The sequence below is a fragment of the Apium graveolens genome, chromosome 11, assembly GCF_009905375.1.
Source record: "Apium graveolens cultivar Ventura chromosome 11, ASM990537v1, whole genome shotgun sequence".
Lineage (NCBI taxonomy): Eukaryota > Viridiplantae > Streptophyta > Magnoliopsida > Apiales > Apiaceae > Apium > Apium graveolens.
In genome coordinates, this window is record NC_133657.1 from 201,088,699 (window position 1) to 201,115,290 (window position 26,592).

Below are 26,592 nucleotides of genomic sequence, written 5' to 3' on the forward strand. Positions count from 1 at the left end.
TTATAAGTTTATAACCATATGTTAAATACGAATAATTTAATATATGTACAATCATTTCTAATAAATTAGTGGTAAGAAATTATTTTTCTCTGTCTCAATTTTCATATTTTAAATTCAAATTTTACGAGAACAAATATTTATTTATAAAGTGTATAATCTCAATTTTAGTCTTAGAGATTCTCGTATTCTGAATTTGAACAAATACTTTATTTGTAAAGAAAATGTTGATTTTTAAAATTTTTTTCTCAAAAATTTTCCCAAATACTGATATATTACATATAATAAATAGCAACATTTGTAAATATATTATGAAACGCCTCGTGTATAAATATACGTCCATAAATAAAAAAATCGTCACTTATTAGCGATATCATTTGATAAAAAAATAGTAAGAAATTTGGGACGGGTAACATCAATTGTTTAATTTTAAAATTATAATTTAATCACCCTTTTTAAAAACATAGTTCCCATCGATTATAATAAACAAAATTTTGTAAAATATGAATTTAAATGATTTTTACATCATTACATCTTCTTTGATCAGTTTTCTCATTTGAACCTAAACTATATAAACACGTCTTACGTATGAACTACGAAAACGTATGAACCCCTTGGAAGCAAGGCGATGAACATGAACGTCATTTTCATCAAGTCTGCAAACGAGAGATAATCAATATCACATCTTTCTCCTTTTCCTAAACGCGCATTCTATTCTATCTTTTCTCCCTCTTCTACACCTATTAAACACCATCTTTTTTTTTTCAAAGGCACTATCTTTAAATTACACATACATATTGATATTACATTTCAATTCGACCTTCAAAACTAATCAATTTAAAAATCTAAGGCCAACCCATTTCGTATTTGTGGTCTAATTACAACCCCAGGTTCTTGGATTTTGAAAATATTGAGGGGTTTGAAAACGCCCAATTTGTGATTTTCTTGATTTTTTGTACTAGGGTTCTTGATTTTGATGGCTTCTGCTGCGATTTTTTCCTCCTTGAGGAGGAGGAGGTCGCCGTCCGTTGACGCGTTTCTGGCGCCGGTGGGTTTGTCAGATGGGGCGCTTTTGAATACCCTGCTTGCTGTTACCTCCGAGCTGACGTCAGCTTCCCCAGGGGTGACGTCATCGTGTTTTCAGAGAAAGAATTCGAGGGCTTTGGTACGTAAGGTTAAGGTAATTCATGTTATGTTGGAGAATTTGTGTGAGTTGGGGTTGAATTTGCCGGGTTCTGCAGTTTTTTGTTTGAGAGAAATGTATTTAGTGTTGTATAGATGTAAGATATTGCTTGATTATTGCTTACAGTCTAGTGTGTTATGGTTGTTGATTCAAAATCAATCGATTTCGGGGCATTTTCATGATTTGAGTTTAGAAATTTCGACCCTTTTGGATGTTTTTCCGTTAGGCGAAGTTGAATTGAGTGATGATGTGAGGGAACAGATTGAGTTATTGCGAAAACAATGTAGACGAGCTAAGTTATTGGTTGATAAACAAGATGAGATTTTGAGAATGAAGTTGTTTTCGTTTTTAGATGAATTTGAGAATGGGAGGGTTCCGGAGACTAGGGAATTGTATTACTTTTTTGTGGAAAGATTGCGGATTTCTGATGTTAAGGATTTTAGAGCTGAAATTGAGTTCTTGGAAGAGCAAATCGTTAATCAGGAAGGTGATATTGAGCCTACTGCTTCGGTGCTTTATGGGTTTGTTGCACTGGCTCGGTACTGTCGGTTTTTGTTGTTTGGTTTTAAGAATGTTGAATCGGGATTGAGAGACAAGCTGAAGAAAGGCAAGAGAAGGTTAAATAGTCAAGAAATTATGGATACCTGTATTTCTGTTCCAAAAGATTTTTCTTGTCCTATTACACTGGATTTGATGATGGATCCTGTCATAATCTCTACGGGACAAACTTATGATCGATCTTCGATAAAAAGGTGGATGGAAGAGGGACATTGTACTTGTCCAAAGACAGGACAAGTTTTAATTCACACACAACTGGCGCCCAATAGAGCTCTCAGAAATTTGATTATGCAGTGGTGTAATGCTCATGGAATTATGTATAATTCACCTGAGGGCTTAGATTCTACAGAAATGTTCTCAGCTCCTTCAGCAAGCAAGGCCGCAATTGAAGCTAATAAAGCTACAGCGCAGCTTCTTATTCAACAGCTTGCTAATGGTTCACACGGTGCTAAAACTGTTGCTGCTCGAGAGATACGTTTATTAGCAAAAACTGGAAGAGAGAACCGTGCATATATTGCAGAAGCTGGGGCAATACCCCATTTGAAGGCTCTGCTTTCCTCCTTGAATGCTGTAGCGCAAGAAAACTCAGTAACTGCTATTCTTAACCTGTCGATTTATGACAAGAATAAAAGCCGGATTGTGGATGAAACAGGATGTTTAGGATCAATTGTTGAAGTTCTTAGATTTGGTCACACAACCGAGGCAAGGGAAAATGCCGCTGCAACATTGTTCAGCCTTTCTGCAGTCCACGATTACAAGAAAAGAATAGCACAAGAAGATGGTGCAGTTGAAGCCTTGGCAGGGCTCTTGACGGAGGGCACACAAAGAGGACAGAAGGACGCTGTGACGGCTTTATTTAACCTATCAACTCACATTGATAATTGTGCAAAAATGATAGACTCGGGGGCTGTAGCAGCTTTAGTACAGGCACTGGGCTTTGATGGTGTTGCAGAAGAAGCAGCAGGTGCATTAGCCCTTATCGTTAGGCAGCCAATTGGGGCTGAAGCAGTTGGGAAGGAAGAAACAGCTGTGGCTGGACTAATCAGTATGATGCGTTCGGGGAGTCCCAAAGGGAAAGAGAATGCAGTTGCTGCATTGCTTGAATTATGCCGAGGAGGTGGCACAGCTGCAACACAGAGGGTTTTGAGGATACCTGCGATGATTGGTTTACTACACAGCTTACTTTTCACAGGAACGAAGAGAGCAAGAAGAAAAGCAGCGTCACTTGCTAGAGTTTTCCAGAGGTGTGAAAATGGATCATTACATATTAACGGGTTAGGTATTGGTTATCCATTTTCTGGGAACTCAGCTGCAAATAGTGATTCAAGTTTTACCAGGGATGTTTCCGTGCCTCTATCAATCTCTGTTCCAGTTATATAGCGGTGACTTCTAATCTTTGCCGGCCTTTCAGATTCCTTAGAACCCTAAATGTAGATTTCAATATCCTTAATTCTTTGATTGAAATGTTAATACGAGAACAAAAATACAGGATTACCATAAGAAATGTGTTCGGGAAATTGGAAACGTGGTCTTGTTGTAAATTGTGCATCTATGCTGTGTAAGGGTTAGTACTTAGTATTGCAGCTTAATAATATTATCTACAGTTGGGAAAATTGCTCCATGTAGTAGAAACACTGCTTATAGTCCAATACTTGCACATTGTTAAAAGCCTTTTCTTGTTTCTTGTTTTATGGTTTGAGACAAAATCTTATTGTTTGGTTGAAAAACAAAGCTAAATGTCACACAGGTAATCAAGTATGGCACTGACAATCTGTTGTACTTATTGAAATTCTACTAGGAGAATACAAAGACTGATAGTGTTTGTAGGGATGAAGTGTGGGGAGACATGTTGAGTGGAATGTAAAAAAAGACATTATGCAAGTGCCCAAGCCATTATTAACATGGGAGATGAGCGTGCAATTTCTCAATCGTGGTTCTATTGGTGGTAATGATATGATTAGGGTGTTGGTATTTTGCAGCACAAATTGAAGTTTAATCACTTGATAATTGCTAATTAATTGAAAAAGCTGTTCTGCATTTCTTTATTTGTGAAGTGTGTTACACAGTGAATCACATATATTTTTTTTTCTTGTCAACATGCTTCATTCAATTGTTTTAGCACATTAAACTCCCCTTCCATCTGTACTCGGTGCATGTCGGGCTTAATTATACGTTGGACGTTAAAGTATGATCGTATGATCATGTGTACACATAAATCCTTGAAGAAAAAAAGCCTACACATCAACCCGATGTACTGAATGTGTATATTCTGACCCTTGCATATTAAGTGACAGAGTTTGCTTCAGCCAAGAAGGCTAGTTTCTAATAAAGTACAGTTAACAGCTCCGGCCGTTCGGAACAAAGCCAACAACACAATCTGTAATCTAGTGCAGTTAACTATGTGTGCCGTCATCCGTTCGGCACAAGGCCACAGACATCAAGTATAACCTAGATCAGTTGACAATGATAGCCATTTGGCACGAACATGAACTATCAATCTAGTGCATCTCAACAATGTGAGTCACTTGGCATGAAGTGTGCTGAAAAGGCTATGCATCAAGAAATAACATCAGATCAACATTACTTGATGCACTACTGCTAAGGTAGAATGTTCATGAACTCAACTTAAATCCCAAAATTATCATCTTAGTATCTTACAACCAAGACTGATCAGGTGCCTTAGGCATTCAAGCAGCAGAGGAAGCAACAGAGGAGACTGCTTGGCAATACAGTCACGTCGACTCCTGCTTCAATTATGCTTCGTTAAACATTTCTGGAATCTCTTCCAGTAATGTTAAATCTCGAAAGAAGACTGCAAAGCACATTTGAAGTCAATCTCAGCTCATATGCATGCACTGTTTTCTTCCTGCAATGAAAGCCACGAGTATGATTAGTTCCCCAAAGCTGAATCAAGTTCTTCAAAAGATCTACGACGTCCTAACTTTTAATAGGAGAGGAACCGGAAAGGGTGAGATCAGAGATGTAATCCTTCACCCTGCTGCTAGGAGTAGATAGGCTGAAAACTCCATTTTCTTAATCAAGAAGAGATATTCAGGAATTCGATACTACCATCTGATTGACGATACAGATGAATTGAACAACACTTGCAAATGAAATTGTCGATTAATGCAATACTACGTAATAAGTCAATGGTAGACGTGATTTACATGAAAATTTTGTAACTGTTGTTGAATCTGTAATCTCATATTTACAAGCAGGTAGTGAAACCATCAAAACTCGATATGTACTCTTATTTGCCCAGAAAGAAACTATAATCAAGTCCTTTGTGCTGGAGCAAGCTGTCCGAGTTTATCAGTGAGATTATTTATACTCCTCATATTAGACCAAAAATTTTCATGATCAACTACTGTACTTCTATCCTTTCTACTCTCCATATGTTTTCTCTTGGAATGAACTTCTGGAGCATCAGTTGATTCCAAGCTATCGGTCAGAAACTGTTCCCAGAATCCGTCATTGGCTGCAGTTGGAGAATTAGAAAAGCTTCCATCTCTTGCCTCTTCCTTTAAAACGACAACCTCAGGCACAATTGCCTTACTAGGCTCGGAGTTCATGTCAATTTTTAAAGTTTCAATACCAAGACCGGAGTAAGATATAGCAGGGCTCCCTGCAAGGCTTGTAGATTGATCAAAATCCATTGATGAATTATCTGGCACAGTAGTAGCCACTGCAGCATCTTTCGCTACATTCTCCCAAAATGTCAGAGAAGACTCCAATCTCTCCAACAACTCCACATTGAACCCTGAAGTCCCTTTGATAGAACCTTGGGATGTATTCGTCTGATCATCTTCCGAGCTTCCATCCTCCTGCCAGGAACTTTTTCTGGGCACCCGTCTCTTTCTCTCGTGTATTTCTTCCGACTTTGGCACGAGACCTAAACCAAGCTCTGGTTTTTTCAAAGTCTGTGCCAGAGAAGATATCGCATCTGTTTGTCGTTGTTCCAGATGTTGCACACGCTCAGTCAGAATCTGCATCTGCCATTCAAATACTTGTTTCTCTTCATTATTCCTTTGAAGCTCCAAATGCAGTGATTCCTTCTCATATCTCAATCTTTCAATGTTTTCCTTGTATCCGCGTCTTTCTGAATCAGTTAACGGAGATGAAGAAGCTCCCTGTCCGTGAAGATTTTGCGCTGAATGACTGTGAACTGGCTTGCGTCTGTGAATGTTCTTCAAGAGATACGGCTCACCTCTAACAAAATCCTCATTAGCGAATTCCCATTGCTCAGGATCAACTTTCCTAAAACCCTGTTATCAATCCAACACCATCAAAACATAAGAATCAAGTAACACAGATTAGCAAAGCAACAACAATTACACAAAGGGTACTTTCCAATTGCCTTACATATGTGTTGAGCTGTCGAATAAAACTGGAAAAGTTATTGTGCTTAAAGAATATCGGCAACAAAATCCTGGAGAACTCCGGTGGATTCCACACAACAAAACTTCTATTGCTCATACTCCACGAAACAATGGGATCCGTCGAGAAATCGTCCACCATTTCATAAGTCTTGGCAATAAATGGAGGCAATGCACTGAAATTATTTTGACCTTCATCCATCATTAACTCTTTCACAGCAATCTCTATAGCAGATTTCGAACTCAGAAACAGACCACCAATGAGTCCCAAATTCAATATTGACTGCAAAGAAAATAAAATTATGAGCCTTTTCGCGTAGAAACTAAACTTCTAGCCTAAAGTCCTCTAGAAACCACTTAATCTAGCAAAGATGTTTTCAAATACAATAACAAACATAACAAGTAAAAACAATTAGTTCATCTTTCTCCTCAATGCAAAACTAAACAATTTTATTTAGCAAAATTGTCATTTATTCACGACAATCTTTGCAGAAACATCTCAACTCAACTCGCTGCTGACATCTTATCCTCTCAATCCCGTTACATATGTAAATATAACAAACCAAGAAAATATTCAGGAGTATTTTATCAAATACAATTAGCTCATATTTTTCCTCAATGCAAAACTAAACAATTTTAATTAGCAAAATTTTCATATATTTACGACAATCTTAGCGGAAACATCTCAACTCGTCTGCTGACATCTTATCCTCCCAATCCCGTTACATATGAAAACATAATAAACCAAGAAACTATTCAAATTTTTTTATCAAATACAATTAGCTCATATTTCTTCTCAATGCAAAACTAAACAAATTTAATTAGCAAAATTCTCATATATTCACAACAATCTTTGAGAAAACATCTCAATTCGGCTGCGTACATCATGTTCTCCCAAACCCGATACATATGAAAACATAGTAATACCATCAATAACCAAGAAAATAATCAAGAGTACTCACTCAAATTTCAGCTAAGCAAACACCTTCAAAAACAATGATCATAGCATATGACACATATCAAGTCAAACCCTACCACAAGAACTTACAAGATGAGCAATACACATGCACATATTTAAAATAAACACTGTCAAGATGAATACCTTAGAGAATAAAAAAAGTCAAGGAACCTTGCTGAATGTTGAATGGGTTTTAAGATGATTCAAAAATTTTAGTAAAAGATTTGTGACAGTCAGGGATAGTAACTTGAAGTTTGATCAAATGTATTGACTGAAGCGTTGTGTTCGTATACGACAATTGACAAGTATTTATATCAACTTACTGTAGATTGACTGCTTATGTCATCGGTGACGTATGCATTTTAATGATGACGGCTTGTAGTTTAGGTAGTTGTACTTTCATTTTAACTGCTTTGGTCCCAACTCCCATGGTCGTTAACAGGCCAGGAAATGCAGTACGCTTGTCTAGCTCGTATGGTTGAGATTATTCTATGTCGTTTCAGAATAAAGGTTATAATTCATATTTGTTGTAAAAAAACTTAAAAAATTGTGAACAAAACCTAAGATCAAGAATGTAGGAAAATGAAAATATAGATTTAAATAATTCTCTTTTTCAAAAATGAATTTTATGGTGAATGTCCAAGTACACATGTTAAGAATCTGTGTTTGATAAGATATCAAAATTTTATTCGTAAAGATCTTATTAATAATGATGATGACCTTGCATGCACGAAAATCTCTATCAATAAAATTTTGACAACTTGTCAAATACAATTTTTTAGTTTTTGTCCTTTGACACACACTAAAAAAAATTATTTTAAATATGTGGTAATGTCAGGAATAATGTCATACGACAAAGACAAAGAGTATAAGGATCCTAAAGTTAAACTTATGAAAATTTTCTAAGACAATGGTTGACTTAAATTTATTATATTTGTTATCAAATTGTTTACTTTCCTAATTTAAAAGACATGCAAAAATATGATAAGTAAATATTTAATAATAAATTATTAAAATTAACTGTTTACATGTATTTGTGGTGATTTTAGAAAAAGTATCCTAAGATTAACCTTAGGATCCTTATTCTCTACGACAAATATTATGTCATGTTCGTTTCGGGTAATAAATGTAGATTCATGTATTTGAACAAAAAGATAATAATAATTTAATCATTTCTTAAGATTTAACAAAATTATATAGGATGTCGAGATTTTGAATTATGTAAAATTAGGGCGTAAATATGTTCAAGTAATATATCATACCAGCACTAATGCACCGGATAGGGATGACAATTTGTACCGAACCGATGGATACCCGATCCGTACCGATCCGATCGGGTTTTACCGAACCTGAATATTTCGAGTTTGGATTCGGGTTCGGGTTTGATTTTTAAACCCGAATCATTTTCAGGTCGGGTTTGGGTTTAAGGCTTATCGTTCCGAACCCGACCCAAAAACCCGAAACCCGTTCCGTTCCGACCCGAACCCGAACCCGATTCGAAACCCGTGTTAATATATAAATAACATTTTATAACTAATAATATATAATATAATATAATATAATATATTACTAATATTAATACTAAAAAATGTACTTTTAAGAAACTATAGTATTAAAGTCGTTGAAATATATTTTTAGCAAGCATGTTTAATACAAGTATACTAAAGGTCAAGATTGTTGCATTATTCCACTAACAATTTTATTCACAGAGGTATGATCCATTGTCATCGCTGAACCCTCTAATTCAATCCCAAAAATTTCAAAATCGTCATATTTATGAACATTTTGCTAAAATCAGATCTTTGTAATTTTTCATTAGAGTATGTGCAAATTAAGGTGCAATTTGATAGTAATCTACCGAACCGATCCCGAACCGAACCGGACCCGAGTTCGGGTTCGGGTTTAGTGGTTCGGGTTTGGCAAAAATAATCAGGTTCGGGTTTGATTTTTGCTAAACCTGTTTCGATCGACCCGATTGTCATCCCTAGTACCAGATCCCATCAGAACTCCGAAGTTACGCGTGCTTCGGCAAGAGTAGGACTAGGATGGGTGAACCCTGGGAAGTTCTCGTGTTGCACCCCTTTTAAAATGTCCGCAAAGGTAGGTTTGACTCAGTTGGTTAAAAAAAGGATAACTATTATCTTGATCACATGTTCGAATCCTACGGAAAAAGAATTTATGATTATGACTCCTGAACTAGAACATGTCACTAAGCTTAAATACGGTTTGTCTTGATTCGCCTAGTTTGCATACTATAAAAAAAAGAAAGTGCGCATATTATTTTTATATACCTGGTTGTCTCGAATTCTCGAAACATCAAGTAGTAACGGTGTACACGAATGACAGTTAAGACAGTCCTTTTACTAGGAAGTAACTCATAAGTCTCGCATACTTGCATGTAAAACGACGAAAACGTAGTTTTGATAATTGCGGTTAGCGTATAATTTATTAGAAAAAGTATGAGTTAGTGGGTTAATACTTAATAATACGTCCACGCGTTTTGTGACATCAGTGCTGAGTTAATCATATTACAATTTTTTATTTAAATCTTTTTTTCGTGCTTTACCTTTTACACAACATTAATTAAATAAGTATGACTTGAATTTACACCTTTTTAAATTAACATATTAATCACAGTTTATTATTTTCAAATTAATTATTGAAAAAAGCTGTTAAGATCACATTAACCGGCATGTCCATGTTAATTGTCAAGTCATTTTGAAAAAATGTAGTAATCTATCTGTTCCGTTCAATTTTATACGATTTTTTTTTGAACGTCTCTCTCAATTGTATACGTTTCAAAAAAAGTAAAATTTTATAATTCGTTGTTTTTTGTTAAACGGTCGAGGTTGCTCATGGCGAGAGAGTCTTATTATTTTCCAGATCAAGTTCTTAATAGGAGTACTATTCCTATTGAGTTTTAGAATATTTTGCAAGTTGATTTGTCTAATTAATGAAACACCCTTTTACGTCAAAAAATAATAATATTTTTTCTTAACTTCCGTGTGTGTATCACTTCCCCAATACAGTAAAACCTCTGTAAATTAATACTCGATTAATTAATAATCTCTCTAAATTAATAATTTTGTCCGGTCCCGACTTGGGTCAGTTCAAAAAATGATCAATTTCGATAAGATAATAAGATAATAATTTTTTTGAAAACCCTGTATAAAAATATGGTCCCAATAAAACTATAAATTAATAAATTCCCTTATATTCATTAAAATATAGCTATTACATCTTTGTAAAATATGATTCAATTGTAGTTTGCTTTTTCATATAATTTAAATCAACATGAAACCCATCCCTAATCTTCCTTATTGCATCCAAAAGCTCGGGTGTGGTGCTTTCATGTTGCATCAAAAAGTTATTAAGCATTTTTGATGCCTTGAGTGCTTCTTTACGTGTAACCGGCTCCAACGGTGTTGTATCGTCTTCAAGATCATATTCAACACTATTTTCAAGGATGGTGTTTGCAATCTCTTCTATACTCTGGACCTCGGAACATGATTCATTTTCACCCGGATAATCTAAGAAGTTATTAACATCCATTTTATTACGATAACCTAGATCCTTAATCATCACCTCAAGTTCATGAATGTATTCTTCCGGAGTTGTATGTTCATTTAAATTGCTCGAAACTTCATCTATGGAACGAATTTTGCAATGTTGAAAGCACCTTGCTATTGACTCTTGTTTTACATTTGTCGTCCACGTCGCGACTGCATAATTGATAGCATCCAAAACATTAATCTTTCCTGGATCAGATTGTCCCAACTCATAACCTTCTAATAACCCACGATAAAATCTCCTGCGATAGTGCATCTTGAAAGCTCTTATAATTCCTGCATCACAAGGTTGGATTTTTGATGTCATGTTAGGTGGCAAGAAGTACAACTCAATATTTTGTAGTCCTTCAATATTTTTTGGATGTGCTGGACAATTATCTACCACAAACAAAATTTTTCTGCCTTGCATTTGGCTATCAAACCAACGAATGTATTCATCAAAAAGTACACTAGTCATCCAAGATCTTTTGTTTGCACGATAATGACAATTCAAGCTGCCCATGTTAACATTCTTGAAGCACCGTGGCTTTGCATACTTTCCAATAATCCATAAAGGAATTTTTTGAGAGCCATCTTCATTGCAACATATAACAACCGTGAGCCTTTCTTTGTCTTGTTTTCTTCCTTCAAGTTGTTTCGTAGCAAGAGAGTGATCAGCTTGTAACCTGTAAAACAAACCAGTTTCGTCCATGTTAAAAATATCTTTCATAAGGAACTGGTTTATTTTTTCCCTTATGGACTCCAGTTTCTTCTCCATGTCCTGTACATCAACAGAACCACTTTCTCCAAAGCGACGAAATGACTTAATACCATGTCTTAACTTGAATTTCTCAAGCCAACCTTGAGAAAAAGTGTGCTCCTGATCTTGTTGAGGGTATAAAATTTTCATGGTCTCTTTTTCCTTCTTTAAAATTAGCTCTCCTGTCATATTAACACGATCTTGGTACTGGAGAAACCATTCATAGAGAACCTTCTCCATATCTGGATATTTTGCTGGTTTATGTCGCTTAATATCTTTTCTTTTCTCCAAGTAATTAGCTGCAAGATAGTCTGCTGACCTTTTCAGTGTATTTGATATTGTACCTTGACTAACTTTTAGATGAAACTTATTTTCGAGCCACAACTGGAGATCTTTTTGAATGCATTATGAATTTTCTCTTTTATATTCACATAATGCTTTTCTTGCTCCATCCGTCATTGTTGATTTTGTGACACTTTTAGATGAGAAGCCATTGTTTTGTTTGTATAATTTTTCCCCTAATCTAGTATATACAGTATATATAATATATTTTATGACTACACATACATTTAATACTTTCTATGTAAAATACAATGAATTAAATTAATTCATGTACTTTGAATTTTCCTAATATACATTGAATATTTTCTATGTAAAATACAATGAATTTAACTTATACACTACATGGACTTTGAATCTAATATATTGTACATTACATTGACTTTCTAAATTCATATACATTGAATTAATTGAATTAAGTATAAAATATAAATTGTACAATTCATTTTATTTAAATTTATGTGAATAAAAATTTAATCAAAAGTTAATTTTGTTTGCTACCGAAAATTCTCTATAAATTAATAATTATTAATTTATCGATTAATTAATACCTCTCTAAATTAATAGAATTCTCCGGTCCCAACTATATTAATTTATAGAGGTTTTACTGTATATACTAATTAATGGGACGGTGGGAGCAGTAACGACTATCACATCATTTCCAAAGAAAAAAAATCATAGTAGTAACGATTTTGAGTTGATTTTCTACAAAGTATAAAATGGCCCATACTGTTTTGGGTTGAAGTAAAGGATACAATGATTGGAGAAGGCCCAATAAGATCCAGAAGCATCCAAAATAATTGAGTGGGCTGAACCTAGCGAAACATTTTTTTTTATCTGCTGAAACTTTTTTTTTTGAATGGCAATTTGTTTTTACGCTGTGCTACATATGTTAAATCGATAATCTGTGATAAATTTACACGTCAAATTATCAACATATGACTAGTTCAGACAATAACATAATTTTACATTTTTTTTAATCATAGTTAACCCGCAGCCGCTACCTTTCGGATGTATATTGGGTAAACCCTACGGGCTCACGTAATAGCCTGCAAACTACGTGAACCAAGATAAACCGCATTTAAGCGATAAACTCTAACTCAGGAGACATAATCATAAATTCTCCTCCCGTGAGATTCGAACCTGTGACCAAGAGGATAATTTTATATTTTAAATTAAAATTAGCACAATATTCTAAAATGTGTATTTTATTCTTATATTGTAAATCTTTGTGAAAATGTTTTCCTGATTTTTATTACGAAGGATGGTATTACTGTGTATATCATCCTTTTCCTATATTATATCTTGCAGTTAGCGGAAATATACAGGTAGTTTCACATGTTGATATATTTCATATTAGTAATTTATTTCCGGTGTTGTATTAAAATACTCCCATTTAATTTGAAATATTCGAAATACCTAAAGTTACGAAATTTCGTCCTAAATAATCACCGAATACATATGTAGGAGATGTCCATCCCATTTTTTAAAAAAATTGTTTCAAAATGACTATTATGCATCTTTATGATGTGTATTCGGTTAGTTAAAATTGAAAAACGAACATGTGTTCAAAACAAAATTTAATATGGATGCTCGACATGCATATAATTAGGGGAAACTTTTGACGAAACTCACCGTTAAATATTGAACCTGAAAAGTGGTATAGTTTGCTAATTTTTTAATTTATTTACAGGGTTATTCGATTTTGATCAGAATAAATTTATCTCAATCGTCATTTTTTATATTAAATAAATACTAATTATGGTGATAAATCAAACCGAGATAAAAATAAAACAAATTAACGATCATTCGAATCCATAAGTCCATAACCGGTTGATGAACCTAATTTGTTAAATCAATGAAATGAACAAAGAAAGACACGAGCCTGAGTTTATCTCATTCTCGTCCCAGATTCTGAATTCGATTTTTGCTCACCCCCGAGATTTATTAGAACAGATCAATGTTCTAAAAATTTCGATTTTTAAAAAAATCCCCGATTAATCCCCTACAAAGTATCTGACCGGTTCAATATTTGAAATCCGATTTATTTTTACGAATTTTTCTTTATTGCAGTATATATAATTATTTATTGAAATTAAATACTATATCAATTTAAAAATAAATAATTATAGAAATTATGATATAACAAATATATATTTGTTAATAAATAACTAATATAATCATAATAATATATTAAATATAACTTAATATTATAATAAATCCGATTTTTATCCCGATTAATCCTTCCAATTAATCCCCGATTTTCAATTAATCCTAAATCGGTAGCTCGGCCGATCTTCCTCGATTCCCGATTTTTACAACAGTAGAACAAATACTCAATTATAAAATATATAAGTCATATTAGTAAAAAAAAACAAAGAAAGACACACATGCAACTAAAAAAAAGGGGTCAAGTCACGTGGATGTAGACATACAAGCAAGACACGAAAGCTTAATAATTTAGTAAATAAAAAAAATCAAAAAATAAATTAAATCAAAGACCAATTCAAGGAGACAAAGCACAAAGGGGGTACAATGTATGTATATGTTTGTATGTATAACATAAGTGTGTGTAAGTAAAATGCAAAGGCCAAAGATGGGGAAGATTTTGTGTGTCTTCACATGTTGAACTTTCTTTCGTAGCAACTACCTTCGCCCCACCTTCTTTCTCACTGTCCTAAACACGTGCACCACCCTCTTATGCCTATTCTCCGTTAGAATTTATTTTATCAATATAAATTAGCGCCCAAATCCAGAAGAAAAAATGATAAAAATAGCGGATTTTTGAAAAAATTTAACAATAATAGCCATTCTGAAAAAAATGGTCAATTTTAGCCGATTGAATACTCCACTATCAGTTGGGTATCTCAATTTGTATAAGATACTTCACTGGTAGTTGGGTATTTCATATATGGGATACTCCACTGTCAGTTGAGTATCTTGTATAAAGTGGATACTCCACTGACAGTTGGGTATTACATCGGCTAAAGTTGACCAACTTTTCAGAACTAGGTTATTTTTGTCAATTTTGTGTAAAAATAGGCTAAATTTGTCCTTCACCCAATCATGAATTCGATCCTCGCTCACCCGATAATTTCTTAGAATAAATATTTATTTATAAGATTATAAGTCATTTTTGTAAAAAAATATAATTTATTATTAACTTCAATGAATACTTAAATAAATACTTGAAAATGGAAGATTAACTAATTTAAATATAAGTGAGCATTCGATCACCATATACTCGGATCTCAAAATATAGATTATAAATTAACAAATAATAACCACTAAAAGAGATAGAGAATTTATCAAAAATATTAACTTTTTTAAGTTTTTTTGCGATTTTACTATCTTATATTTTTTTTTGTAAAAATACGGAATAAATCAAAATCAACCAGATATGTAATTAGTTTAATAAAAAAAATTTGGTTGATTTTAGTTTTCATATAGTTGCAAAACTAGTCAAAGTATTTTTACACAGTATTTTTGCAAAAATATTTTTAGACTTGGATATTTTTCAAAAACCCCCAAAGAGATATTAGAGTCCCAAAATATTTTTTAAAACCGTTTCCGATCTTGTTTTTGAAATATGTAACATTATTTTATATCACTTGAATTATCATATCACATTCGTATTTGATACATCTCCAAAACAATTACACAATCTAAAATAAATAAAAAGAAAAAATAAGGCAAGCACAACGGTAATAAAAACACAATCCCAAGGGCAAAAAAATAAACCCCAAATATATAGCCCCAAACTCGCATCTCTCCGCACTACACCACCCTCTCCTCATTTATTCATCCCGGTTCACTCCAATCATTTCATCTCCCCTCCGGTCCAATTAAACCGGCCGTTCAATGACGTCCGGCTCGAGACTTCCCACTTGGAAAGAGCGAGAAAACAACAAGCGCCGTGAACGCCGCCGCCGCGCGATCGCCGCCAAGATCTTCGCCGGACTTAGAATGTACGGTAACTTTAAGTTACCGAAGCATTGTGATAATAATGAAGTGCTGAAAGCTCTTTGTGATGAAGCTGGTTGGACTGTTGAAGAAGATGGTACTACTTATCGGAAGGTTAGTAGTTTGTTAAATTCTCGATAAATTAATAATCTCGATAAATTAATATTTTCTCGATAAGTTGGTATAAGCTCGATTAACGGTCATAATTCATAACATGATAAGTAGCGGTGTGGTTTAATTTTAATTATAATCTCGATAAATGAATAAAATTTTCCGATCTTGAGTTTATTAAATTTTACTGAATTTTAAGGTGTCCGATTTTTTCGGCGATAGTTTAATTTTCTCCGGCGCAAGTTAGTGTTTAAGTGATTTTTTTAGCTAGAATTTGAGATCGTGTTTTAGTAATTTGCTTGTTGAGCTTGCTAATGTGCGCGGTGGTGGACGATAAGCTAACGTGCGCCTCCGGCTGAGTTTAATATGCGTGGATAGTTTACGGGGGATGTGTAGGCTAACGTGCGCCTCCGGGAGTGGAGTGTACGTTAGCATTTTTTAGGGAGAGGTGATTAAGGATTAAGATCGTGTTCGACGGTGGAGATTGAGTTTGAGGGTTTTAATAATGGGGAATGGACGGCTGAGATTTGATGTTTTACGTGATCAAAGTCTAATCTAAGATCTGTTCTGACTTCTGATTATTCTTCTGATTAATTTTTGTAAGTAAAATCCCCTTTTTACCCTTTGAATGAAATGTACATGGAGTGTTACAGAAGGGTAGTTTAGGTATTTTGAATGAGTAACCAATGACAGCAGGTGGTTAAATTCTGACATAAAGCCATATGTATTACAGGAACTGTTAAGCAAATTATTACATAAACATATGCATGTTTAGGTTGTTTTATATACATACAAAGGTTGTTTATTAGTATATTTTTTTATCCGAGATTCCCGGGTGGCGGGTGACACTTTTTCAACTCCAGCGTGGGTTCTCATGGGCTTTCTGGTTTTGTTTGCCTTTGTGGGCCCACCCTATGTTTTCTTGTTTTTGCAAGTCTAGTCTTATTTTTAGAAATTTCATGATGGGCTCGGTGTGCATACATCTTTATCATCATAAACGAGTATGTTTGGTTTGGTTTATATCTATTTTTCAGTGTTAAAGGAATTTTTAAATTGCGGTGGTCTAATATTTCGATGTCGGGTTTATTGATTCGGTGTAGATAGAATTTTTGATCAAGTTATTGAGTTCGTGGGGGGTTTTATGAGTTTATTTTTTGGTATGGAAAGTTGAAAGTTGGTGTTTTAGTTTTTTGATGTCAGGATTTATTGATTTGGTGTAGATTTTTCAAACTTTTGATCAAGTTATAGAGTTTATGGGGGGTTTAATGAGTATTTTTGGTATGGAAAGTTGAGAGTTGGAGCTGGTTAGCAAAGTGGTAGCGTGCCGTGTGGAGCAGTGTGATTATAAAAACTATTGTTGACATTATGATTTACAAATTTCTTTTGGGGGTCCCTTGTTTTGAATTAGTTACTGTATCATACAGAACCATCAGGGTGGATTGTTTAGAGCTTTTTAGCTTCTAAAAGTAACAGTTTTTGCACTTAGTATGGTTAACTTGGGTAATTGATAGTTGCATATGGTTCCCACCTGGTAAAGTTGTAGGGTTCATAACTACAATATCACATGTAGAACATAGCTAAGTATGGAGGAAGGTTTACAAAAATTGCTACATATTGAGGATGTATAGCTACGTTAGTGCGTGCAATTTTCAGCACCGGAAACACTAGGGACCCACCAGGTCCATATCAACTAAAGATTGTAATCGAGGGTTTATGCACAATTGCGGTTCACCATTATGGGTCTGATATTATTCTTTCACTCAATGAGTCCTAATCAAATTTTCTTTTTGGCATCTAAATTACGTGGCCTTTTTGTGGGATGGAGATGGATTTAGAATATCAGGTACCCTTCTATTGCATTTCTCCTTTTGGCTTTATATTAGTATTAGAATATTTGTAAAAATATCCAAGCAGCTAGACATAAATAGTTCTTCAAATTCTATGAGCGACATTGTGACACTCTGACCGAGATTTATTACTGGAAAATTGTCCATTATGGTTCTAAAACTTCTTCTATAGCAGTTCGGGTACAATATACCGTACATGCCACGGGACGAGATGCTATTTCTAGGTTGGATTTTTTTGATTATGCAACCTTTATTTAAACTCATTTTATAGTTTGATTAACCAAGGTTAAGAAATACATAGACATTGAAAACAGACGATGAGGGTATATTAAATTTATATGGTTGTCAATAATCTGGTATTTAAATTTAAAGTATTGAAAGTTTTTCTTGCAAGAATGCTTTTTTACAATTCAATCTGAGGAATCTTTCTACCATTAATGCAATAATAGGTTTATATAAGTGTAAATGATCCACATCATTTTACTGGTGAATGTTGACTTCTTTCGATTATGGTTATATAGGTAGGTCCTTTTGTCTTGAGATCTTCTAAATGGAGCGTGTGGTGTAAGCATAATCTGTAGGCTTTATTTTTATATTTGGGACACAAGGTCCACAATACTGTCTTTTCCATATATTTTGCTATTCATTTCCTTGGGCAAGTGATAAGATGCAAAGCTTAAGAAAAACCCAAGGGGGTCAGTTTCTATCTTTTAAAAAGAAAGGTGAATAGGAATGAAATGTTGCATTTTTTCGTCCATTCAGGCAACATATCTATTTTTGACAAGCCAGTAATCATTTTTGCTATATACTTTTATCCTCGTATAAATGTTTGTTGGGTATTATGTAAATAACTATAAATTAAGGACATTAACTGAATGTTGACAATGAACTTCTAGTCTTTAGTCTAGCATGTTCTGATGCCTGGTGTTTTTGCTTTTTGTAGGGTTGCAAACTTGTGGAACGTATGGATGTTATGGGTGGCTCAGCCTCGGCCAGTCCTTGTTCTTCATACCAACCGAGTCCGTGTGCATCATTTAATCCTAGCCCTGCTTCATCATCCTTCCCCAGTCCGATCTCATCCATATACACCGGAAGCAATAATAATGCAGATCCCAATTCCCTTATCCCGTGGCTGAAAAACCTCTCATCAGGATCATCACCTTCGTCATCTAACTACCCCCTCCACCTCTACATTCCTGGAGGTTCAATAAGTGCACCTGTCACCCCACCATTAAGTTCTCCTACTGCTCGAACTCCTAGAATGAAAGATGGGTGGGATGATCCAAATGCTGTTCCAGCATGGGCTGGCCAGCACTATCCTTTTCTACCCTCTTCCACACCTCCGAGCCCTGGCCATCAGACCCCACCAGATTCTGGGTGGTTGTCTGGTGTTCAAACTCCCCAAGACGGGGCTTCGTCGCCCACATTTAGCCTCGTTTCACCCAGCACATTTGGCTTCAGAGAGGCAGTTTCCTGCGGAGGATCTCGCATGTGGACTCCTGGGCAAAGTGGAACGTGCTCTCCAGCAATTACAGCGGGTTTTGATCAAACAGCAGATGTTCCAATGTCCGATGCAATTTCCTCTGAATTTGCATTTGGCAGTCACACAAAGGGGCTAGTTAAACCATGGGAAGGAGAGAGGATTCACGAAGAATGTGTCTCGGATGATCTTGAACTCACTCTTGGGAACCCTAGCACGAGGTAGCTTGTTTCGCATTGCTGTTCTTTAACTTTATATACCCTTCCGATATACGTAAAATAACTTCCTGGAGTGGCCATAAATGTTTTAATTTGAAAATCGCAGATAAAAAATTGCGGCACAAGAGGTATATTTGAATGTTAATGGAGTGGTTGCTAATCCGCACTTTGTCAAAACACGAGTGGCCTGGCCTCCTTATACGATGTACTAATTTGGAGGTTCTGCTACTGCAAACTAGCAAGGATGAAATGTAGGGTGCAGCTCCAAGTGTCTTCAGTTTCTTTACTTCTCTTCATTTTACTTTAGAAAAGGAAAGTATAAATTAAGATACAAATAGTTCTGGTGGTGGCCTTTTTCTTTTTTAGATTTTCCTAAGATCTATTTCACCTTTGTTAATTTTTTTAATTTATCTAAAGAATTTTCCATTACAACAATGATACATAAACACTGGTTGTCATTTGTGATTTTGATATTGTATTAAAGTTGATTTATGGTTACAAATTTCTTGAGTTTTTGACAGCTAGATTCTTTTTTCTTTGTCTTTAGTTTTTTCACCGTAAGAGCGTCTCCTATGCTGTTTGTTAAAGTGGTTGACTAAAATGATACTCCCTCCGTCCCGGTCAATTGTTTACATTTATTTTGAGCACGTAGGTTAAAAAATATGTATAAAATAGTTAAAAAGAGAAAGAAAAATGAGTGAAGTAGTGGAACCCATTGATTTTTAATGTATAAAAAAAAGATAGTGAAAAGGGAAAAAAAGTGGGAAAGTGATGGGCACTTTTGTAAATTTTGAAATGTAACGAATTGGATGAGACATCAAAAAAGGAAAATGTAAAGAAATATTTGGGACAGTGATTATGTAAAATTTGTCAAATCTATTAGCTAATTTACTCTAGGGAGTTAGCTATAATGATTGAATATATTTTAAAAATAGTATATTTTTATCTTTTTATGTTATTATAAATAGAATGTATAATTTCGATACAATAAGTAGATTATGTATAGTTTAACTAATTATATGTACATGTTCGACAAATATAGCCGATACAGGCACGTTGTTTTAACTAACAAGAATGCACCATTGGAGTACATTAATTTTTACGCAGTTTCTATAATATTAATCTATGATATCTTTGACACATTTTTATCTAAAGATTTTTACCCACAAGAGATGCTCTAAAACAGATACGGCTGCTAAGAGCCATAGCAACAGCATAATGCAGCTATCAACTGATAGCATTCATTATTTTGATTCAATTTACATAAACTTCATCTTCTACATAATATGAGCTGTACAATCGCGTAACAATAACAGATAGCCTTTACATAAACAAATAATCCAATGGCATAGTATGTACATAACCCATTCCAGGTCCACACGATATGAGCTGTACAATCGCGTAACAATAACAGATAACCTTTACATGAACAAATAATCCAATGGAATAGTATGTACATAACCCATTCCAGGTCTATTAGTGGCGATTGGCGAAGATCAATAACTCCAATTTGAAGCATAAACAATTAAACTTTAAACTTCTGATACAGATCAGCCAGTGCACGATACAGGGCTGCAGCAGCAGGTGGCTTGGGCAATGTACCAAGAAGTATATCAGATGCAGTTATCGACTGTCTACCATAAAATCGGGAATTTTCTTTCACACGAGTCGTCAGAATACTACCTTCTAGAGAGCAACCAACAAATGCACCTGCAATATACACAACAGCACATTTGTACAAATTGACATCTTAAAAGGAAAAATAAAAAAAAGAAACTAAAGGTTGGTAAATTTATTTGACGAAGCATACAGTTGATCAAGCATTACCTCAAGTCCTCAATTGTTAATCCAAAGAAAAAAAATAATTATCTACTTCTAAATACTGACCAAGTATTAAAGTTTAATTTTTTCTTATTCCTGGTAGATTTGCTTAGTAGTTCCTTCTGTTTGATGAAAGGCTACACCAACAAAAAACTGACGAAGAAACTGACGAAAAGCATTTTAATAGATAAACTACAAAGAATCTTGGAGCCTTAACAACCAATGAAAATCAAAAGGGGGTTCCACACAATAACACCAAATGGTGTTCTAGTGCAAAAAAAGACTATCTAGAAATGGAGTAACCTCCAAATAGCTCGCTTCTTTATCTTTATCAGCAAAAGAGAATTTAAACAGGTAGCTACTACAAGTTCATGCCAAGAAACTTAAATATAATACTATTACTATCAATGCATATAGTTTAACATACCCAAACATATGGCACAAAGACGAAGCATACTAATTTAAGTATATTTGGTCAACAAATTACCTTTACTGCAACTATATGTGTAACAAGCAGCATACCCACCGGTGCCAGCTCTTACATCTGCTTCAGCTGTCCGCCCTAGAATACCAACAGCTGCACTTAAACCGGCTCCAACTGAAAGATGGACATCTCCACTGAAAGTCTTGACAGCCTCAATTGATCTCAGTACAATAATATAGTCTGTAAATTCACCTCCAGCCTGCAAAAGAACAAAACTGTGTTATCCATCCGATTCACAGATTCAAAACTATTCATTGCATTTTTTCTGGTTTGCAACTTGACGGACAGATTTGCACAATGTAATTTCAATTAGATTACTCATTAAATATTACTCCATAAGCCAAAGCATACATCGGTACTCGCACACGATATTTCAACAAGTAAACAGAAATTGGAAGGAAAAAAATAATGTAGTTACCTGAGCACCCCAGCCCACACCAAAAGAAGAAACAGCAGATGGAGGAGACCATGATCCATCCTCCCTACGAGCAATTACTAGTCCTGTTCCAATGTTGTAAGTAACCATTACACCAACTTTCATGACAGTTAGTATTGCAAGGCCTTTTGCTTGACTTAAAATAGCATCTGGAATTGACCTTTCGTGTCTCAGAGAACCAACCTAAAATGTAATTATACAAAACCAATGTTAAATTTGATACTTAAAGGTATAAGAGGGCATATTTCACTACAAATGTAAATGGGTAAATTAATAAGCATGAATTATTACACCTCATTCACTACGATTGCTATCATATAACCATTTGGTCTGTTGGTATAACTTACGGTATCATGATTGCTTATACATGGCCACACGTCTACTGTTATAACTCACCATATGAATAAGTCAAGGCTGTGCTACAAAGGTTCTTGAATTATGAAATGACAAGGACACCACGATTGTGATGGAAAAGAACCATTCAGAAGAAACCTGACTCAACCTCCTAAAAACCTGATTCCACGTAATGCCACATAGCTGAAGATCTCTAACTAAATGACAGACCGGTGGCAGAAATTACTTAAGAGGGTGTTTGGAAACATGCATTTCACTTAAAAAGATGGATTTCAAATGATAGAATTTGAGTTGTCATTTCAAATTCTCATGTTTATAATAATATTTGAATGTCTTGGATTTCAAATGAAATCCAATCCAAATTCCCAAACATGTTATTTGATCAAATCCAGAATTTCAAATGATATCTAGTTTCCCAAACGGGGTATAATTGCATTCTGAATTTTTAAGGGACAATCTTCCCAGTTAAATTTAAAAGTGAGTGACTAAAACCAAGTGAAATGTAGTCCACAGTAATAAAGTAAGAGATTGTTTATATGAAATTAAGTATTATCATATCAAGAAGACAAAATCAACTTTGATTCATAAATAAATGTTAAACTTTTACATCACAACTTTGTTTTACGAATTAAATAAGATTATATGATGACTCACTACATAGGTGAAACTGCATCTTACCTGATTATACCCGCGAATTATGTTGGTGGCTTTATAAATCTCATATTCCATAGATTGTCCACATGGAAAATTTAGCCAAGATCTGAGAGTGCTTAGGTCTGTCAAATCATGGGTTGGCAACTGCGCAGCACGACTTACTTGATTCATTAAGTATGGCTGTACAGACTCAAGGCGCACACAGCAAACATCACAAACGCGTTGTGGATCCCCAACACGGAACTTTTCTGGTAACAAGCTCCTTCCTTTAGTACACTCGCTGCAAAATATTCCACCACAGAACCGGCAGTGGTGCCTGGTGCACATGATTGGATGAAATCGCATACTACACAGCATACAAGCAGAAGCTGAACTATCAGGCAACCATTTAGGTGGGTCTGTTTGAAGAAGCTTCTGAGTTTTATCATTATTGACCTCTGTGAGAGTCTGGGAAATCTCCTTCCAAGCTTGCTCAACAATGTGACCAGACATCCATGTAATACTAGGAATATCACCAGAAGCAAAAGCGTTTACTTTTCCTCTAGCTACAAGTAGCATTTCTACCACCACATCCCACATGGTCAGCTCTTTGTCTTCTACATATAGATCTCCCCACCCCATGTCTTCTTCAAAGAACGTTCCTCCGTTTGATAAAAAACCTCTGGCCCATTCCTCATGCTCACTTTCTGACATTGGAGGCACAGATACAGGTATCCAGACCCCAGTTTCCTCAAAAAGTGGTGGGTCATAGTAGAAGTACTTCTCTTGTTCCGGATAGCGATCTACATCCTCATTACTCTTATTGTCCAAATCTCGTGGTACATTAACATCACACACTTCAGTTTTGGACAATAGTTGAGCATCAAACATAGTATCCTCATCTTTATTATACATCATATGTCCAGGTGTTACGGTTGCACATTCTTCACTACAAGCCACTTCTTTGATGACTTGGCTAATGTCACTTCTCTTTTCATCATGCACTGATTGAGGTGAATTGGCATCACATTCCTGAGAACCAGCTATCCTTTGGCCGACGGAACAGTTGTCACAATTATCTACACTCGCACACTGCTGGTTTGATTTATTCTCACAATCTTTAGTTTCGGAAATTCCCGAACTCCTTAAATCACCACTCTCATCATCTTCCATCCTCAAGTGTTGAACTAACATGGTTGTACAATATTCAAGTTTACCCAGTTCCTGATCCTCAAATTTATCATCTTTATCACTCCTCAACCCTGACGACTCTGGTACTTCAATAGATTCTTTTGTTGCAGTCACTTGTGGGCTTATCAAACATCCTACCACACCATTTTCGTCCCCTGAAAGATGGGACTGTAGACATAACTCAGTATCATGTGGCACCTCACTATCTTCCACAAATCCATCGCAACCCTGTCATAGCAGCAAATTGCAGTAAATGCACAACTTAGAGTCAGACAGATAGTCACTATGATGGTCAAAGATGAACTATTGGGTAGCAATGCCTAACACGACCTAAACTTCTGCTTGAACTGAAACAACACGATTTATTTAACCTAATATCAGCAGAATGCCCCATTCATAAAATTATTATTCTTTCAAGCTTTATACAAACACCTGTAATCTTTTAAAATGACAAAACATTGAAAATTACTGAACATGGAAGGACCCGACACACTAAAATCACCAAGCCTAACTCATAAATTTGTCAGAAACACATTAACATCATCCCCCCCCTCATACACACACAAAGGTCAGTCTAGAATAACAAAAAAAAACTAGTCTTTTATATTCATCTACGATAATCCTACTAAAGAATTTAAAATGGGTAACTTGAACCATCAACATTAAGTCTTAAACATACCTCAGATTAATGATCTCTCTCTCTCTCTCTCTCCTCTCTTCTCTCCCTCCCTCCATCCTGCTCTCTCTCAGTCTCTCCCTCTATCTTCCCCCCTATCTTCTCTTCTCACCCTCCCTCCATCCCCCCTCTCTCTCAGTCTCTCCCTCTCTTCTCTTCTCCCCCCCTCCATCCCTCTATCTCTCTTTCTCACACACATACACTCAAAACGAAAAAGTGGAGCTACCCGTGTATTGAATTCAACAAAAAGATCAGTTCTTGAACTATACAAATGGATCATAATACGTATAATCAAACAAAAAAATGATTTTTATTACCCATGTATGGAATTCAACAAAGAAAAAAAATTCTTGAGCTAATAAACAACCATAAAGTGGGAACTTGTTCCATTAGCTTTAATCCTTTTAACATAACTCAGATTAAAACTCTCTCCTCTCTCTCTCTCTCCCTCTTCCTATCGCGCTCTCTCTCCCTCTTCCTCTCGCTCTCTCTCTCTCTCTCTCCCTCTTCCTATCGCGCTCTCTCTCCCTCTTCCTCTCGCTCTCTCTCTCTCTCTCTCCCTCTCCCTCTCCCTCTCTCTCTCTCTCTCTGTCTCTCTCACGTACACACACAGTAAAAGGAAAACTAGAGCTACCCATGTATTGAATTCAACAAAGAATCAATTCTTGAACTACACAAATGGATAATAATACATAAAATCATACAAAGAAACGATTTTTATTACCTGGTGAGAGCTGAAATTGAATTGATCGGCTATCCCAGTTTCCAAAATCTCTAATTTATCGCTTTTGATCTCCATGTTGGTTGATTAGTATCAATCATCTGTACAATTTCAACAATAAGAAACACCAGCTTAATTAATTAATTATACAGTTATATTATTATTGAAAGTAGATTTATCAATTAAAGCCTTCAGGCTTCAGGTAAAATTTAAGCTGCTTTTGAGTGTCATTATAGCATTCTTAATTACTTTTTTTTGTCAAACTTTCTTTTTCTTTATGTTAAGATCAATAAAATAAATAAAATCAGGCGTCTCGTTCGTCAGAGGAAATGGAATGAAACTGAAAAAAGAACGGAGGAGAATTAAAAAAATGATCCTCATTTATTTTATCAGTTTGGTTCACATTCAAAAACGAAATTAAAACTTGCATAATTATATTTATTTTTAATTTTTTTAATATTAAACAATCTCAAAATAGTTAAATATATCTATTTATACTATATTATAATAACCGGAATAGAAATAATTTGGTTCAACGATAATTCCCTAATTTTGATTATTACAAAAATAGATAAATAGTGTTATATATCTAATAAACTACTAAATTATTAAATTACTAATAAATATAGTATATTTATCCTACTAAACTACGAATACAACTTATCCTATTATTAAAAGATATAAATAATAGTGTTATATATATGCTAAACTACTAGAAATAGCCTATTTATTCTACTAAATTACGACCACATGTTATTCTATTATTTTTATTATAAATTTATAATCATTATATATTTATATAAATATTTTAAAAATATAATATAACTTAATAAATAAAAATTTAAAATATTAATATAAACCCGTGCATCGCACGAGATTTATGCTAGTATTTATAATAAGCCCCCTATCCGTCTCTTGTCATTCCACAATATAGTACA

General features: G+C 34.8%; 5 protein-coding genes across 9 annotated transcripts; 2 read left to right on the forward strand and 3 right to left on the reverse strand.

Annotated features, from left to right (window-relative positions):
• The first annotated feature begins 596 nt into the window (after positions 1-596).
• LOC141697125 (U-box domain-containing protein 17-like) lies at positions 597-3,351 on the forward strand. Its single transcript, XM_074501359.1, has one exon. The coding sequence runs from the start codon at positions 974-976 to the stop codon at positions 3,116-3,118; it is 2,145 nt and encodes a 714-aa protein (XP_074357460.1). The 5' UTR covers positions 597-973; the 3' UTR covers positions 3,119-3,351.
• A 527-nt stretch (positions 3,352-3,878) lies between these two features.
• Positions 3,879-7,349, reverse strand: LOC141698558 (heat stress transcription factor A-4c-like). 3 transcript variants are annotated; one of them, XR_012565156.1, is made up of 4 exons: positions 7,217-7,349; positions 6,101-6,397; positions 4,906-6,003; positions 3,882-4,604 (listed from the first exon to the last, which is right to left on the reverse strand). XR_012565156.1 is itself a non-coding variant. In XM_074503257.1 (3 exons), the coding sequence occupies exons 2-3, from the start codon at positions 6,317-6,319 to the stop codon at positions 5,014-5,016; spliced, it is 1,209 nt and encodes a 402-aa protein (XP_074359358.1). In that variant the 5' UTR covers positions 6,320-6,397; positions 7,077-7,208; the 3' UTR covers positions 3,879-5,013. The 3 variants fall into 3 exon arrangements, 2 of the variants coding, with proteins under 2 accessions (XP_074359358.1, XP_074359357.1); XM_074503257.1 differs by lacking the exon at positions 7,217-7,349 and adding an exon at positions 7,077-7,208 and having other exon boundaries at positions 3,879-6,003; XM_074503256.1 differs by having other exon boundaries at positions 3,880-6,003.
• LOC141696506 (CENP-B homolog protein 2-like) lies at positions 6,438-11,620 on the reverse strand. The gene is made up of 2 exons (XM_074500638.1): positions 10,367-11,620; positions 6,438-6,476 (listed from the first exon to the last, which is right to left on the reverse strand). Exons 1-2 carry the CDS (start codon positions 11,618-11,620, stop codon positions 6,438-6,440), a joined length of 1,293 nt encoding a protein of 430 aa, XP_074356739.1.
• A 3,861-nt stretch (positions 11,621-15,481) lies between these two features.
• LOC141697217 (BES1/BZR1 homolog protein 4-like) lies at positions 15,482-19,862 on the forward strand. Of its 3 annotated transcripts, none has more exons than XM_074501494.1 (3): positions 15,483-15,796; positions 18,584-19,341; positions 19,445-19,862. In XM_074501494.1, the coding sequence occupies exons 1-3, from the start codon at positions 15,581-15,583 to the stop codon at positions 19,446-19,448; spliced, it is 978 nt and encodes a 325-aa protein (XP_074357595.1). In that variant the 5' UTR covers positions 15,483-15,580; the 3' UTR covers positions 19,449-19,862. The 3 variants fall into 3 exon arrangements, with proteins under 3 accessions (XP_074357596.1, XP_074357595.1, XP_074357597.1); XM_074501496.1 differs by lacking the exon at positions 15,483-15,796 and adding an exon at positions 16,006-17,636; XM_074501495.1 differs by lacking the exon at positions 19,445-19,862 and having other exon boundaries at positions 15,482-15,796; positions 18,584-19,345.
• Positions 19,863-20,547: 685 nt separating this feature from the next.
• On the reverse strand, positions 20,548-25,910 carry LOC141697247 (uncharacterized). The gene is made up of 5 exons (XM_074501529.1): positions 25,658-25,910; positions 23,112-24,485; positions 22,062-22,262; positions 21,647-21,842; positions 20,548-21,048 (listed from the first exon to the last, which is right to left on the reverse strand). Exons 1-5 carry the CDS (start codon positions 25,730-25,732, stop codon positions 20,864-20,866), a joined length of 2,031 nt encoding a protein of 676 aa, XP_074357630.1. The 5' UTR covers positions 25,733-25,910; the 3' UTR covers positions 20,548-20,863.
• Positions 25,911-26,592: the final 682 nt, after the last annotated feature.